We start from the raw sequence: 16,965 nt of genomic DNA, 5'->3' as shown, positions 1-16,965 counted from the left end.
ATTATATAGATTTTTATATGTATCAGTTGCAACATACTAAAATAATCATGTTATTAAGAAATATATTTTTAAGTAGTACCAACTTATAAATAGTTATAAAGGAATGATATTGCATATAAGAATAATATACCAACTTATAATAATTTTGTGCAATTTAGTCGTCTAAACAGGTTGGTTTGAAAAATTGGATCAAATAAAATAGATATTATTTTATTTGGTTCAACTGAATTATAGTTGAATTCAGGTCTATCATAAAAAAATCGGGTTGAATCACATATTTGCAGGGTCTGGTTGGATTTTGAGTTAATATCTTGTTAGGTTACGTTCGGGTTTGAAAGCAGGTCTGTCTGAACAGGTCAGGATCTAATCTTGCCGGGTGCCGGTCAGGTTTGGGTAATCCCAGGTCAGATGTCGGTCAGGTTTGGAGACTGACCCTTATAGGTCGAACTAGCTTCAAGTCAAATCAGAATCAAATTGACCCAGCGATCAGATCTGTTTCTCACACCACTACTGTAGCCTTTAAGTGTCAGGACAAAAGATTGGCCGCAAATATAGAATTTATGCACGCGCCCTCGCCTCTTGTCTAAAATTTAAAATCATATACTATATCTAAAACAAACCAAACGAACGTGACAAGAAAATTTCGGGGAGGCTTTAAATAGTATCTACGTTGACTTTTAACTTTCTTATGCCAAGGGACACTAGAAAGAAGATACAATTCTGTTCGATTCTATACGTATTTTGAAGGATTGAAGTACAGGGAGATTTGATCGAGATAGGAAGATATTAGCACCGCACTTCTGTTTTCTTGGCAAAATGGCGTTAAGGTACGACGACGATGAGGCTGTTAATTCTTTTTTGGTCAAATTAGGGGCTGTTACTTCTGATGATGAGCTTATTGATGAAGTTTATCCTGAAAGTGACTCTGATACAGGTAACTTTCCTCACGGGATTGCTTTCTGTTAATCCATTATCGATTGATTTTCTCCAGCTAGCCTTTATATCTTCATTGATCGTGCGATTTAGCAGCTTTTTCTTTGAATCAGGCTAGCCTTTAATGCTCTAACAAACGATCAACCTAATCTAAAATCTACGTTTTCTATGCAACAACATATAAACACAATAAATCAAGTACTCCATCCGTTTTCTGTTGTTATTACTATTTGGAATATTTTTAAGGGAGGAAATTGGTCAAAGTAGAAAGAACTCTCGAAAACGAAGAGAGTACTTAGTTTAGAAAAGAAAACAACCTTTTATGTGCTAGACTAGTAGTCGATATTAGAATTTGAGGTTGTATATGTTTAGTATTTGATCATTTGACAATAGTCTTAGTTTAAATATTTTCAGAGATTTTGAGTTTGAATCTTTCCAAGTGTGGTATTAGGAGTAGGATAATCGAATATCCAAAAAGTAATTCAGAAGCAGTAGAAAAAAAATAACTACATCGTGTCTTTTAGGTTTACACTCGAAGGAGGAGGTGAAATGAAAGTGTCAAAGTGTGAGCTATGCTCAAATGTTTGAGTAATAAATCAGTTTGTAACTAATTATAACTAATTGTCCATGTCAACACAGTCAGTTACAGTACCCATTGTATGCTTTTATGTTGTTAGGTTAGCTACTGATTGTAATCAAACTATGTAGTATATATAACTTTCTCATCTGTAATTAAATCATTTATTAATTTTCTCTCCAAACTCTCTCTAAGTTCTCTATAACTTAAGTTCTTCTCTAAAGTCTCTAATGGAGGTTCACTGAATCTCAAGCTACATTCATATAACTCTTCACATTTTATCACGGTATCAGAGCTACAAATCTATGCAATCAATGATTGAGGATCAATTTATTCTTTGAAAATCTCATAATCATCTGTAAGTTTTGCAATTTCGAAGTCGATACTTTCATTTCATTCGAGTCTCTGAATTCTGCAGATTAAGTTCTTCAAAATTCTGTGAAATTCTTGTGAATCTGAAATTGTGATCTAACTTCCATATAGATTCTAGTTCATAACTAAAAAATTCTTCAAATATACTTAGTTATAATCAATTACAAACTGATTAATTACTTAGCATTTGAGCATAGCTCAACATCCTCCTCAAGTTGGAATCTGTAATAAGCATTCCTAGCTTGGATAGAAGTGTATTAAACTGGGTATAAGGTTTTGGTGAAAACATCAGCAAGTTAATGTTTGGTAGGTAAGTAGGAAAGCTGTAAAAGACTCTCCATGACATTTTCCTTAATGGAGTGGCAACCAATGTCTATATGTTGTCCTTTCATAAAATACAGGATTTTTAGCAATATAGATAGATGATTGATTGTCACAATGGAGTGTAACAAACTGAAGATCCTATAGACCTAGCTCAATTAATAATCTCACAGTCCATATCATCTCCGAGGCAGCATTAGCCATGGCCCTGTATTTAGCTTCAGAGGAACTTTTTAAAACAGTGGCATGTTTCTTTGATTTTTATGAAATTGATGAGTTGCCAAGAAGAAGTAAATAGTCTGAAATAGACCTTCTTGAATGAGGATAAACTGCCCAATCTGAGTTAGAGAAGGCTTGGAGCTTCAATTAAGCACTGACATGAAGTAAAATGCCTTGACCAGCCGTACCAACCACATATATATTTCAAGGTGTGATGAAGAGCATGCATGTGAGAAGCCTTTGGATCATGCATGAATTGACTCACGGCTTGGATAGTGAATGAAAGGTCAGGCCTAGTATGACCTAGGAAGTATGACTTCCCATATACAACCAAACAAGGCCTAAGCATTTGTAAACAGCAGGATCAAGAATAGGATTACCTTCATTAGCTAATAGCTTTAAGTGCAAAGGTAGAGGAGTGACTGTATGATGAGAAAGGTCTAGATTGGATGAAGAAAGTAGTTCCTTAGTGAACTTCTTTTAAGTCATAACTAGTTTTTTGCCCGGGCGATGCCTCGGGTCAGTTACAATAAACAAATATGTTATTATTTTTTATTTCATATTTTATTATGCTACTTTTCGTAATTTTTGTCCATTAAGAAATTGAAAAATTCACGTCACGACGTGATAAGTAAAAAAAAAAGCTTACCTTAAAAAGAATTGTGGTAAGAGAATATGACATCAAATTCTCTTGGAAGTTACGTAATAAGATTGTTAAAGATGTACTCTCTCCATTTTTTTTAATTCGTACATTTTCCTTAAATGATTATTTTTTAAAATTTCTACATTTTTCTTATTTGGCCCACCATAAATTGATACTTTTATATTTGTTTTTCTCTTTTTCGACCCAAAAATACTACTTTCACGTTTTCTCATTATTTTACATTAAATGGATCAAAAACTACACTCCAATTTGAAAGTGACATGGCATAAATGGTTGTGCATACAACAATGTAGCAATAAAAAAACGGAGGGAGTATATACTTGTTAAGTCTTTTTAGTTAACTACAATTATTACAAGACTTTATCATATTTTATTTCAAACATTAAACAACAAAGTTATAGTGTATTGATGGTTAAGCGCTTACTTTTCATTTCAAAGGTCATGTCTCATGTGTTCGATTCCTTTCACTTACACATTTTTTTAAAAGTGAGAAGTATATACATGAACATAAAGCATTTGCATTAGAAACTTGAGGAGAGTGTCACGTGGCACATAAACGTTCTTTTGCACGCCTTTTAATATATTTGTATAGATGGTGCCATAGAAGGTTCTAGTGACCTCAATACCTAGTAAATAGCTTAGTACACCCGAGTCTTTGATGCTAAATAAAGTATGAAGATGATGCTTGAGAGATGTGTGATGCTATTAATATCAGTCCCAGTCAAAAGAATGTTATTAACATAGACTTCTGCAAGGTGATGTGATTACATGAAAGGCAAAAGACACAAACAATAAAAGAAGTTACTCAAAAAGCCATTTACTATACACACCTAACTATAATATTCAGTCACAAGTCCCCGCAGGAAAAAAAAAAATCAGTCACAACCCACCACTACACATTGGGCGGCGAACTAAAAGATGTTAAATGAGATGGTAGATCTTTGAAAATCCTTACTTGAGATTAGGGTTCCCAAGTTTCAGCATATATGTTAGGAATTGGGGTTGGCTCAAGTGGTGTGCTTTCTCATCTTCCCTAGCAAGGTCTAGGGTTCAATTCCTACTCCAAACATTTGCTTGGGATTTAAGGGGGGAGGGAGTTGGAGCAGTGGCGTTTCTAGGAATTTTGTTATGAGGGTACGGATAAGCAGTTAAACTCAGTCAAATTTTATTTTAAAAAATGAAGCTTAATTAGCAACATTTTTGTTCGCCCAAGTTTTAATACGTAAGAACTTAGATATTATTGCTAATTGTTTATTTGTTCCACTTTTTAATTTAGCCCGATGTTTAATAAGTGATTATGTTAAAGTCATATTTTTTACAATCGATTAACTAATTCGTTTAAGTTAAATGTTGTTCTTTTTTTTCTAAATGTACTACAAAATTATTTATGGAAATAAGATAAATTAATACTTCAAGTATATGTTATCAAAAAAATTTCAAAAGAAAATCAGTGATGAATTTTGTATATAGATAGACTGAATGAATGCTATGGGGTTAGAAAATGCAAAATTTAATATTGTTGAAAAATATATTATTTAGAAACTAAAAACTCTTTTTTTTCATCTTATTAATTTAGGATTTATAAGGTAAACACATTATGAAAAATCAACTCCAAACTCCCTTTTTCAATTCACATTTGACGACATCTGGTCAATGTTTTTGACTAAAAGGTAAGAGAAGAGTAAAGGAGAGGTGTACTGACAGAGGTGAGAGAAAGAGGAAAAAAATTAATATTTTTGACTGTTGACAGAGGAAATAGAAAGAGAGAAGAAAGGGTAAAAAAGAGACTTACAACGCATGGAGATGGGAGAATTAAATTTTAACTTTTTTTTTATTTCTTTGAATTTATATCTTCTTCATTTTTAATTTTAGCAATGGGGGTACAGTTGTACCCACTGTACCCCCTCTAAATTCGCCCATGAGTTGGAGGTGTCTGGCTTGTAACGGGCCTCTAGGTAAGGGCCTTGTGCGAGGACAGTTCAGAGGAATTTTTCTTATCAATTTAAAAAAAAAAATATTGGGCGGCGGCAAGATAGGTGACCTGACTCCATCCGTCCTTTGAGGTTTCGTCATTTCCTTTCTGTTACATTCTTAAGTGGAAATTTTGCATTAGAGTTGATAAAAAGAAAGTGTTGCAAGTAAAAAAAAAAAAAAAGAAGTATTTGAGCGTGTGGAGAAGAAGAAAAAAAATACTTAGAGACTATGGGGCCTTGCCACTAAAAAGGAAATGTATCCGTACTTGATAAATAAAAAAAATAAGTGGAGCAATCTTTTGAAACCGGAGTACATATATAGTAAATTAAATGCTATTCATCTACTAAGGGCATGTTTGGCAAAACTAGCGGTTCTAGTAGCTGTTAGCGGTTGTAGTAGCGGTAGCTGTTGGGGGTAGCTGCTAGCTGTCTCCTAGTAGCTGTCAGCGGTCAGCGATTGAATTAGTTGTTTAATTATAAGTGTTTGGCAAAAGTAGCGGTTGGAATTGTATAAGATAAAAAAAAAATAGTTAATAATTCTTCCTTATGCTAATATATAGGGTTTATTTGCTAGACCGCTACATCTAAATCTCAAACGTTACTTGTAGTAACGTTCCACAACCGCTACTCATAATCTACTCCGACTGCTACCCGCTACTACAACCACTACCTTACCAAACACTCATAATTTTCTTAAGTAGCGTTTCAATCTTGTCCAACCGCTAACCGCTACCTCAAACGCTAGTGCCAAACAGGGCCTAAATTTAGAGTATTTCATATTATCTCACAAATTTATAAAAAATAATATATTCAAGTATGGTTTTATTTGAGGGGGTGTTTGGTTCACTAGTTTTAGGTATGAGGTATGGGTTTGGAATGAACAAAACCCATACCTAGTGTTTGTTTAACTTATTTCTAAATTTTAAACCCATACCTCAAACCCATAAGGTATGGGGTTTAGAAACCCATGGGGGGAGGTGGGTATGACTCATACCTTACCTCTAGGTATCAAATAAAATAAGATTTTTCATTCCTAAATAAAATCAAACACAAGGTATTAAGTATCAAGTTCCAAACTCATACCACCTTGGTTTCATTCCTGATTCCAAACCCATACCATTATATGAACCAAACACCCCCTGATTGATCTTAATATATATTTTTATAATTTTTTTTTACTTATACATATATGGTTGAATAAAGCAGTGTCTTGGATAGTGTGTGGGCATATAGTGGGTCAAGGCCAGGCCCAGCCCAGTTCGGAAAAAGTTTAAAGTGGGATTCAAAATAGGGCCTTACTTTTAGTGGGTCTCAAATTAAAAAAAAACTTTGAGCTTGAAGTCCAAAATACGAAGCATGAAGCATAACAATAGTACAATAATGCAGCCCAGAAATTAACACTTGGACTTTCTCCACTTCTCCTCCTTACTTTTCTCCTTTTAACTGTTGCACTTTCTTTCTCTCTTTTCCAGAAATTTCGATAATTGTACTTTGGTCATTTTATTACATAAGTGCTATATAGAGTAAAAAAAAATCTAAATATAACATCTAAAATATGTCTAATTTAATCATGGTTAATATTTATTTTTTTAATAAAAAAAGGAAATCTCATACGCAAGCGTGTAGCAATGCAGCAAAATACATTACAATAAGTGCTTGCGCACACAAGCCAACATGTCACATTTATTTATAAAGTTGGATGCGCTAGGATTAGAAAAAATTCTGAAATTGGCCTATCGCATCCCCCCTAACATAATAGCCGGGGCCTAAAGTTTTTGTGTCAGGTTATATTATATGTTTGACGCGATAATGGTATAGCGGGAATGAGGTCATTTAACATATAGATGACCCCCATATAAGGGGGTCATTTGTCATAGATGACCCCCAAACGGGGGATCATTTGTCATAGATGACCCCTCGAAAAGGGGGTCATTTGTCATAGATGACCCCCTAAAAGATAGGTTAGTCTTTTAATATGTTTTGCTGTATTTAGCCTTTTTTTTGGTTGTATATAACACAACCCTTTTATTATTGATTTTTTATTTGCATATTATTTTTTGTAAAATAAACTGCCCTTATCTTGCATAGAGCTAAGTAATTTATTTCCAATAAGTAAAGTGTTCAATAGTAGTTTACTTCAGTTGAGCCAGGCGAAACAATTCAGTCTTTGAATTTACTCAACTATTAGCAAAAGGTGTATGAAACGTGAAGTTATTATATATTTTTTTCCCAATATAATTTGCATATCTATCTATATATACAAATATATTAAAAGGCATGTGAAAGAAAACCTATATGTCACGTGGCACTCTCCTCAAATTTCTAACACAAATGCTTTCACGTGAGCTTTGACATGAAAATTAAGAGATTAACCATCAATACACTATGACTTTGTTGTCTAATGTCTTAAATAAAATATGATAAGGTCTTGTAATAATTATACGTAACTAAAAAGACTTAAGCAAGTATATATATATATATATATATATATATATATATATATATATATATATTATATATATATAATATATATATATATATATATATATAATATATATATTATATATATATATATATATATATATATAACTAGGGCTGTCAATGATGCGAGTCGAGCTCGAGTTTGACTAAACTTGACTCGAACTCGAAAACTCATACTCAAACTCGACTCGACTCGAAAACTCGCGAGTTTCAAATTTTCCAGCTCGAACTCGAAACCTAAACTCGAACCCGAACTCGTTTCAAGCTTTTTGGTCATTTGATATAGTTCTATTTTTTATAGAAGAAATTCTTTACTTTGCTTTTTGGTCATTTTATACACTTTTTTTTCATTTTTTAAAAGAAAAGTAAAAGTATTTTTATAGAAAAAAATAAAGTTAAAATTTCTTGAAAAAATAAAAAGTATATATATATAAAATTTTATCGAGTATCTCACGAGTTTCTCGAATCGAGTATTGAGTTGCTCGACTCGACTCGTTAACCTGTCGAGTCGAATTCGAGTTCGAGTTGAGTTCACTCGAGTCGAGCTTTGACCGAGCTGAGTTCGAGTAGCTTGCGAGCTGTTTCAACTCATTGCCAGCCCTATCTATAACACACTTATTCCATAACTTACAAGAAAATATTGATGTCATATTCTCTTTGTTAAAGAGTTACTAAAATTATAACAACGTGCTATTGGCAGAATTGTTGTAAATTTATCCATAAAATTTCATCCACTTAAAAAGGATTATTTTAATACAACTATATCATTTTTTTTTATTTTGCTATATTATAAATTGCATATTTTGAAAATGGCCCCAATATACTATTTTGCGTAGGGCCCAAAAAAGTTCAGGACCGGGCCTGGGTGTCGATCTACAAGAGAAGTTCGTGTTTCTTGAAGTGATCCCGGTTGAGCTTAGAACCATTTTAAGGGAGGACCTGGGAGGAGTTTCGTGACCCCGCCTCGTCCCAGGTGGTAGTGCCAACCTTCCTGCCTAGATTAGCTAGTAGGAAGTAGTGAGGTCGATTGAGTTGTTCTTTTTCGTTGTTTGCTTTGTGTCTGGTGTGTTTGAGTCTTTAGAGTTGTCTTAGTTGCGTGTCTTTTTCTTTGGTTTTTATTTAGATTTTTGCTTGTAAGTTGGACTTCATCCTCTTTATTCACCCAAAAAAAAAAAAAACGAACAGTAAAATAAGAAGTCAAATGAAACACCTAAGATTTTGTGCGGGTTAAAGGAGTACATGTTGTGCAACTGAGATGAGCATTTACAATAATCTTGCAGACAGTTTCATAGATGGCGATGTAAAGTCAAAATTCTTCAATAAAAACGAAGCACCAATGGAAAGTACCCTTTTCAACGTTCGGGTAGACCTGATGCCAGCCAGCGATAAATGGTCTCGGATTGCACAGGATATAGTGATGGTGTTAGATGTTAGTAGCAGCATGGCGGAAGAAGACAGGTTGAAAGGTGTGAAAGTTTTAGCCGGAATTATAATTAACAGATTGAATCGAAAAGATCGTCTCTCAGTCATCGTATACGAGGGTGAAGTCTATAGGTTGTGTAAGTTGCAAAAAATGACTGATCTTAATAAAGTAGAAATTCAAAGTCTAATTGATGAAATAGCAGCAGGCGGGGGAAGCAACGTGAAGGGTGGCCTTAGAGAGGCCATGAAAGTCATTGATGATCGAAAGTTTACTAGAGGACGTGGGTGTGCAATAGTGCTTATGTCTGACGGAGACCTTCATCATGCAGATGGCAGCATCACACAAACCTACAGTGTACCAGTATACACGATTCATTACGGCCATCAGCCTGAGTCTCAGGTAGGTTTCCCTTCTCTCTCTCTTTGTTAGAAACTAGAAAGATGGTTTTGTTTGTACTCAAAGTTCCTTACAATTTCAGATTTATGCATATTAGGTGATTTTTTTTCACTCAACAAGCCTCTAATTGTTAAAATCTACAAGTTCCATCCATTCAAGCGGCAGATTAGTTTGATACAAATGCATTGATTTATGAGGCATCCACATTCTTCCTTGCTAGTCTTGCTACTACATCAACTACTTTATTTGCCTCCCTTCTTCCCTGCTCAAGTTTGACTCCTAGCTAGTTTGAGGGTTAGCAATTCCCTGCATTTGAAGGCAATTTTTGCAAGGTTTCAATTTGCCCAATTTTTGTTTTGAATTTCTAGGATTCCGCCCAGGCTATCACTTGCTCTTATGAAATTGCTTCAGTCTTCTCGAATTGCCTTCTGAAGAACTTCTTTGATGACTAACAACCCTGCCTCAGCTAAATCTTGGATTCTAGTTTGCCGATACTTTCCTTTGAGCTAGTCACCTTGTGAGTTCTTGCAAATAGCTTCTAGATCTGTACTTGACTTGATTGCACATTTTGAAAAAAGTATCCGTCACTAGTAGAATAATTATATGTTGTTGCCGTTTTTTAGAGGTCTATTGTTACTGCACCGTAACAAATCAAAGTGCATAAATAGGTTTAAACCTATTGCTGTTGTTTGAACCCAGAACTGTAGCAACAGGTGCAAGTAAAAACAAGTTTTTCAGTTATTTTTGAAATTTTCTAGTAGTTCTCTCATCCTTATATTAAGGAAATCTGACTTGTGTGGACCCGGTTCACGTTAACATTAGTGCGCACCAGACAAAACAACATATCATTACTGACAATCCTCTATATTATGCGAAAACCCACTATATTATGCAGAAATCCACTATATCATTCAGAAACTTACTATATTATTTAGACACACTTACTATATCATACAGAAACTCACTATATCATTCAGACACACACTATATCATACAGAAACTCACTATATCATTCAGAAACACACTATATCAAGCAGAAACTCACTATATCATTCAAACACACACTATATCAAGCAGAAACTCACTATATCATTCAGACACTCATTATATCGTGGATGAACTGTATGAATCTATAAGTACTATAAGCGGAATTGCATGAATCTAATTCATAAGCACTTAAATCAGGATCACATGCATATACAATTAAGGATCACATATAAGTTTAGAAATAACCTTTGTAGCGTGAATTCCACAAAGCTTGAATACTCCAGATAAAGAACCTCAGGTGCGATTCCTGTACTTGGTCCACCAACCCGGATCAACACTCCACCAATGCTAGTTGGAAAGGAAGAAACTTCTTCTTTGTTTTTGGAGTTTTTACGTGGCTTTTAGAGAGAGAGAATAGGAGAGAGAAAAAATAATAATAATACTGATATGTTTTTCTTTTCTGCCTAACCTAATATATAAAAGTATTTAGGTCAGAATTTTCTCTCCTTTTCCCATCACTTGGCCGGCCACCCTAGAGCCCTCTCTTGGGCTCTAGGCTTATTTTGTTGATCCAAGTTTAATGTGTGACCTTGTAGGATCCGTTATATTGGGCTTCGGGTTTATTATTTACTAATTCGAAGTTCTATAACTTTCTCTAGCAAGACGTATAGACGACCCAATATAACGAATTATTATCTCCATAATACGATCCAATACAATTAATGCGATAAAACAATAGTAGATAACCTAATTCCTCCAAAAATAGAGATGCAATATAAATACGCGCACAAAACTCTAGCACAATTCGTGAATCAATACGTGCACATTTATCACCATAAAAAACTAGCACAATTCATGAATCTAACATGATCGGCGCTAATATTAGTTGGAGATTACTGATCATAAAATACATATATCCATGTGAATCCATGAAAAAGGTATTAAGTTTAATTGTGTGGGAAATACTCAATTTCTATGTGATGCTCATTTGGATCTTCATGGATGAGATATAAAGACTTAAAGTGTAACGATTAGGAAAGATAGAGACTTTTGACTGAAGTTTTATACTCAAGTAGGGGGAGTGAATTGAGTACTTATGAGAATTGATGCTAATTCAAATTCTTTCGATTTAAGGAGGAACCAGTTGACCTTGTTCCTGATAGTGAAAACAATATAACTCTAAAGGAGTAAAGAACACAACACATTAAACGAGGTTCAGCCAAACAATGGTCTATGTCCTCGTACGCTAGTTTTCTTATTAATCAACGACTCTGAAAAACATGAATACTATTCCACTCTCATGTTCCCCTTACTCCAACGAAACAACACACCCACACTAACTCCAATGTGCTACTTCGCACTTGAACTCACAAGCACTTGAGAATGAAGTTACAAACGCTACCCAACCTCTGACCCTTTTGTAAGATATTCAATACAATCAGTGTCTCTTAAATCACGTTTTCTTACAAAGCAAACAAAGAATAATGAAAAGCTATGTGAGTGCATACTTTATTTTTAGAAACTATCCAGTTGTTCTCCATCGATAAAATTCGGGAGAGCGTCCACGATGATGTAGAATCATTGCAGTATTTATAGACTAAAGTCTAACTGTTTAGCATACCCCAACTCAAGATATCAAAGATATGATAATATTAAGTTTTGTAAAGTGTATCTTGAACAGTATCTTTATTGAGGAAGATATTATCCAAGATATGCACACGCTTAAGCAAAAAAATACTGAATTATGACTCTAAAGGTTGGCAACCTCTTTATTGGAAAGTATTTATAGAAATATTTGTTCGAAAATCTTTTCTAAAACAACGAGCTCAAACACCCTACAAAGTAACTGGTACCCAGAGCTGTTATCCTGCTTAGTTGTGTTCTGAATATGTAACCAACTTGTTCCCATATTCAAAACCCTATTATTTCAAATTAAGAACAACAAAAACAATTCAACTAATTAAGAATATCATACACAAATATTACATGATGACCTAAGATGAATCAAATGAAAGATCATATACTATCTTCTTACGCATCAAGTCTTTAAGCTTCCCTTGAATCAACAATGCAATACATTGTCTTTTCCTCGAACATGTTCAAGAGGGCACTTAACTTCGAGTCTTGGAATAAACTTGTTTGCTACATAAGAAACATCATAGCATAGCAAATTGTCTTTGACTATTTCAGTCTTGGAATAAACTTAGTTTCTTAGCTGTTTCCTAACAGCTAATAAGCACCTGTAAATAGCAATGTTCCCTGCAGTTGTTTGTCATCATACAAAACCAGGGGACTCGACACATTCCCCTTTTTTGATGATGACAAACTCTTTGAAGTTTCCTGCAACCAACAAGTTAGTATAAACAGATAACTTCAACCAAAGCTCAAATACTTATTAAAAGAGCCTACTTGACGCAAGACTCACAAGGTCAAACAGTTAACTATTTCAACTGTTTCCTAAGAAAAACTTGACTTATGTTTCATAACAACTAAAGCTATACTAGGACTGACTCAATCTATATTAGACTTAGGCGCTTCAACTTCAAACTAATTTTTTTTCCCTTTTGGCATCTTTGAAAAGTATTCAATGAAAGAATCATTGCACATAGTTATTGCTTCATCCAAAAATAGTAGCATCAACAACCAATCAAGTCATCATGTTGCAAGAAATCAGGTTAGGCATGCAACTCACAATCCATAAACCAAACACAAATTGTCCAAGTACAAACCAACATAGTTAAACAAGAACCCAAGTTACATGATCAGAAATTATTTTGTAATACAGGGGTAGGGAACAATAATGTTGAAACAATTATCAAAACGGTATTAGGGAAATGGCTGGAAGAAGCAATCACTCCTCGACATCTTCTTCATCCTCTTCTTTTGAGGCATCATCATCACCATCATCTTCTTCTTCTTTGTTGGAGGAGGAGAAAGAGGAACCAACACCTTCTTCATCTTCCTGATCATCATCATCTTGATCCTCTTCCATACAATCACTAGGAAGATGGGTATCAGCTAGAAGACAAGAATCAACTAGAAGACGAGGATCAATAGATCCAGTAGCACCCTGCGCTATAGGAAGTTGAGTCTTTACCTTCGAAAGAGAAAGAACCATCAAACATTCTCGACAGCTTCTTCGTTCTCAAGATTAGTGATTTTAGACTTGTAGGATTTGGATATACCCTCAATCAGCTTATACATTTATCCACTATTGTATCCTGGTTGTCCAACCTTGTAATTACAACACTATCAAAACTAGTTCCCCCTATCTTTCTCTTCTTTTTCTCGGCCTTTTTCTTCTCAGCTGATACTCCTTACTCCTTGAACCTCAGCCCATATGGGGAAACATCCAACCCTTTTTTCCCTAAGATCTTCTCTATAAAGACCTGAATGGGAACTATTTCCCCATTGGAAGGCAACTTTTGCTTTTGAAGTAGTAGGGTGATGATTGAACCATATGTTAAGGCTTGGTGAGAGGAGGAGAAACATTTCACTATATGATCAATGTTGAGAGCAGGGAGATTTATCTTGATCTTTATCATCATAATTAAGTAAATCAATACCATTCCATGATGCGAACTATTCCTCGATCATGAATGTTAAGAATTAACACTTTATTGCAAATGGAGTGGAGGACCATCTCCATGATGCAAAATAGCAGATCCATAACTAGCATTCTTGGAATAGGGAACAAGCATAAACTTAATCTCCTCAGTTGTTACCCCAACAATAGTAGGCCAACATCATACATATCAAACCCATCCCTAGGTATATCAAGTAGAGAGGCCACAAAAGATACAAGTAGAGATACTTCACTACCAAACAGAGAACAACCCAAATACATATCCGACAATTGTTTCAAATTAACATGGAATTCCCTAACAGTATCCACAAAGCAGCCTTGAAATTCCAACAATTGATGCACTTCAGATAAAGCATCTAAATCAAAATAACCATCATCAATCGTACATCCAAACAACACACATCTCTCAATAATGGGAGTAAAACCGGTAGAAATAAGATTTTCAACAAATTAATTTACCTTTTACAGCGCAAGGAGGTCTAGTTGGTACCCTATTTCTTTTAGTTTCCGTAGCAGAACCAGTAGACAGTTCTTCAAAAACTTCTTTTGTTTCCATCTTCATAGCAGATCTAGTGACTCTACTTCCCCTTGCTCTAGTATAAGGAGATGGAGACCCTTCCTTGTGACCAGTAATAACCAAATCTTCCTCCTCCTTTCGCCATTTCTCAAAAGGAACCTCGGTAGTGGCACAGTGGTGCTTTGAGTTTGGGTGGTCGAGGGAGGATTTTCGGAGATTGTGGTGGACGAAGGGAGATTCTCAGCTAGTAGTAGATGGAGTTTTCTTTAAAGAAGGATGCATTTCAGATGAATTTTTTGATTTTCCTCCATTCTTTCTTGCACTAGCCGATGATTTCTTCCCCATTGATGAAAAAAAACATAGAACCTTCGAGAAACCGCCTCAAAGAGAGAGCTGGGGAGACATAGATTTTTCGAGTGACTTTGAAGTGATTGCATAGAGAGGGGGAATACATATATGTATATATATACACACACATAGGAATGGCAACAGGTCGGACTTGGACCGGATTATGTAAAATCCGACTCCGACCCTACAGAAAGTCGGATTTTAAATCCGAGTCCGACTCCGACATCCGACTTTGAAAATCCGACCCGACTCCGACCCGACTTAAAATCCGAAAATCCGACTCCGAGATCCGACCTGACACTAGTAGAAAAAAGGCTACCTGCTGCGGTTAAAAAGTGCCCTATTGCTGCGGAATAGGGCGAGCAGCAATTAAGGGCGCAGCAATAGGTATTAATAATATTGATGCGGTTTTAAACCGCAGCAATATAACGTAATATTGCTGCGGTTTTAATGACCAAACCGCAGCAATATTAGGAATTGTGGTGAAATAAGGTGGCCCAGAAAGGTAATATTGCTGCGGTTCCTGGCCCAGAACCGCAGCAATATTACTTTTTTTATCAGATTTATAAGGGATATTGCTGCGGTTTTACCCGTAAAACCGCAGCAATATATAGTAGTACAGGTAAATTTTTTTTTTTTGGTATTTTGTCATCAAATTTGAAAGACAAAAAGGCTAAAAGAAAGAAAACACTATTGATTATAACTAATGACAAAAAAATATTATATAACATTCAAAAATATAAACAATACAAAATGAAATATATTATTACAATATAGGAAGGTATAGTATAAAAATCAAAAGTATAAAAAAAATTACAAAAAACTAAGCAACAAATTAAAACTAAAACATAAAACTAAAAAAATCAAAAAACAAATTAAAATTAAAATTAAAAAGTAAGAAACCAAAGAAAACAATAAACTGAATTGTACATACTAGATACCACAACGAAACAAAAATTCTCAACAAACGAAAATCATTCGTCAGCCTAACATATATTTATTCTTAACAAACTAAAATGAAAAAAAAAAATCAAAAAGAAAAAAAATGAAGTGCAGATGGCCGCACGAACAACGAACAAGTGAAAAAACACAACACCACAACGAACAAGTGAAATCCAGATGGCCGCCCGCCGCACGAACGACGAAGGACTGGACCGCACGAACGACGAACGACTGGAACGCACGAACGACAAAGGATGACTGGAACGACGAAGGACGACTGGAACGACGAAGGACGACTGGAACGACGAACCAACTGGGACGACGAATGAACTGGAACGACGAACCAACTGGGACGACGAACGAACTGGAACGACGCAGATGTGGTTTCGCCGGAACGGAACAACGACGGAGGCGTGAAACAGATGTATTGGGTGGTTAAATCTGAGAGGAGAAAGAGAGATGTGTGAGAGGAGAGAGAGAGGAGAGAGAGATGTGTGAGAGGAGAGAGTGATGCGTGAGTTTGAGAAGAGAGAGAGAGGAGAGAGGGAGCCAGGGAGGCGTGAGAGGAGAGTGAGAGACGTGAGCAGTTTCTTTAGGGTTTAGTGAGAGTGGTGCCATCTTAAATACTATTAAATAATATGGGGAGCTTAATATTGCTGCGATTTTCATGGAGGACTGCAGCAATATATTAAAAAAAATATTTTTTAATATATTGCTGCGGTCCTACGTGGAAACCGCATCAATATTAACTGTTCAAGGCCCCACTTTATATTAAAAAAGTATCAGTTAGACAATATTGCTGCGGTTTTTGGCGGGAACCACAACAATATTGTCAATTTCTTTTTTTTCTTTTTTTTTTTTTTGCGTGTTATATTGCTGCGTATAGGTAAAACCGCAACAATATCACCGCAGCAAATAGCATTTATTCTACTAGTGTGACTTAAAATCCGGACATCCGACTTAAAATCCGAACATCCGACTCCGAACCTGATCCGACTTATTTTTCTTCCAATTTTTTATAATAGAATAGTCTTCTATAATACAATAATTTTATCACTACAATTTATTCTAATCATCATATAGAAATCTTATATAGTACAAATAATCCAATTATTACTATTATTTTTAACAATAATTTTTTCTATGGGAAAATCCTATATAATACAATTGGCTGAAAGTCGAAGTCAGATTATACATAAATAATACATTACATAAATAAGAAAAAA

The 16,965-nt window shown here is 35.0% G+C and overlaps 1 protein-coding gene and 1 long non-coding RNA gene across 2 annotated transcripts in view; one reads left to right on the top strand and one right to left on the bottom strand.

Moving 5' to 3' along the window:
- The first annotated feature begins 397 nt into the window (after positions 1–397).
- Positions 398–16,965, top strand: part of LOC125496851 (uncharacterized) — a 44,339-nt gene continuing 27,771 nt past the window's right edge. The window contains exons 1-2 of the mRNA XM_048642702.2: positions 398–934; positions 8,821–9,362. Of these exons, the coding sequence (XP_048498659.1) occupies positions 817–934; positions 8,821–9,362 (660 nt within the window). The 5' untranslated portion in view covers positions 398–816. The remainder of the gene's footprint in view (positions 935–8,820; positions 9,363–16,965) is intronic.
- LOC125496852 (uncharacterized) lies at positions 13,022–14,905 on the bottom strand. Its single transcript, XR_007273177.1, has 2 exons — positions 14,392–14,905; positions 13,022–14,288 (listed from the first exon to the last, which is right to left on the bottom strand). It is a non-coding gene; the product is annotated as an uncharacterized LOC125496852 (long non-coding RNA).

This window comes from Beta vulgaris, chromosome 4, assembly GCF_026745355.1.
Source record: "Beta vulgaris subsp. vulgaris cultivar EL10 chromosome 4, EL10.2, whole genome shotgun sequence".
Taxonomy (NCBI): domain Eukaryota; kingdom Viridiplantae; phylum Streptophyta; class Magnoliopsida; order Caryophyllales; family Amaranthaceae; genus Beta; species Beta vulgaris.
This window is presented reverse-complemented; position numbering and strand designations above follow the sequence as displayed.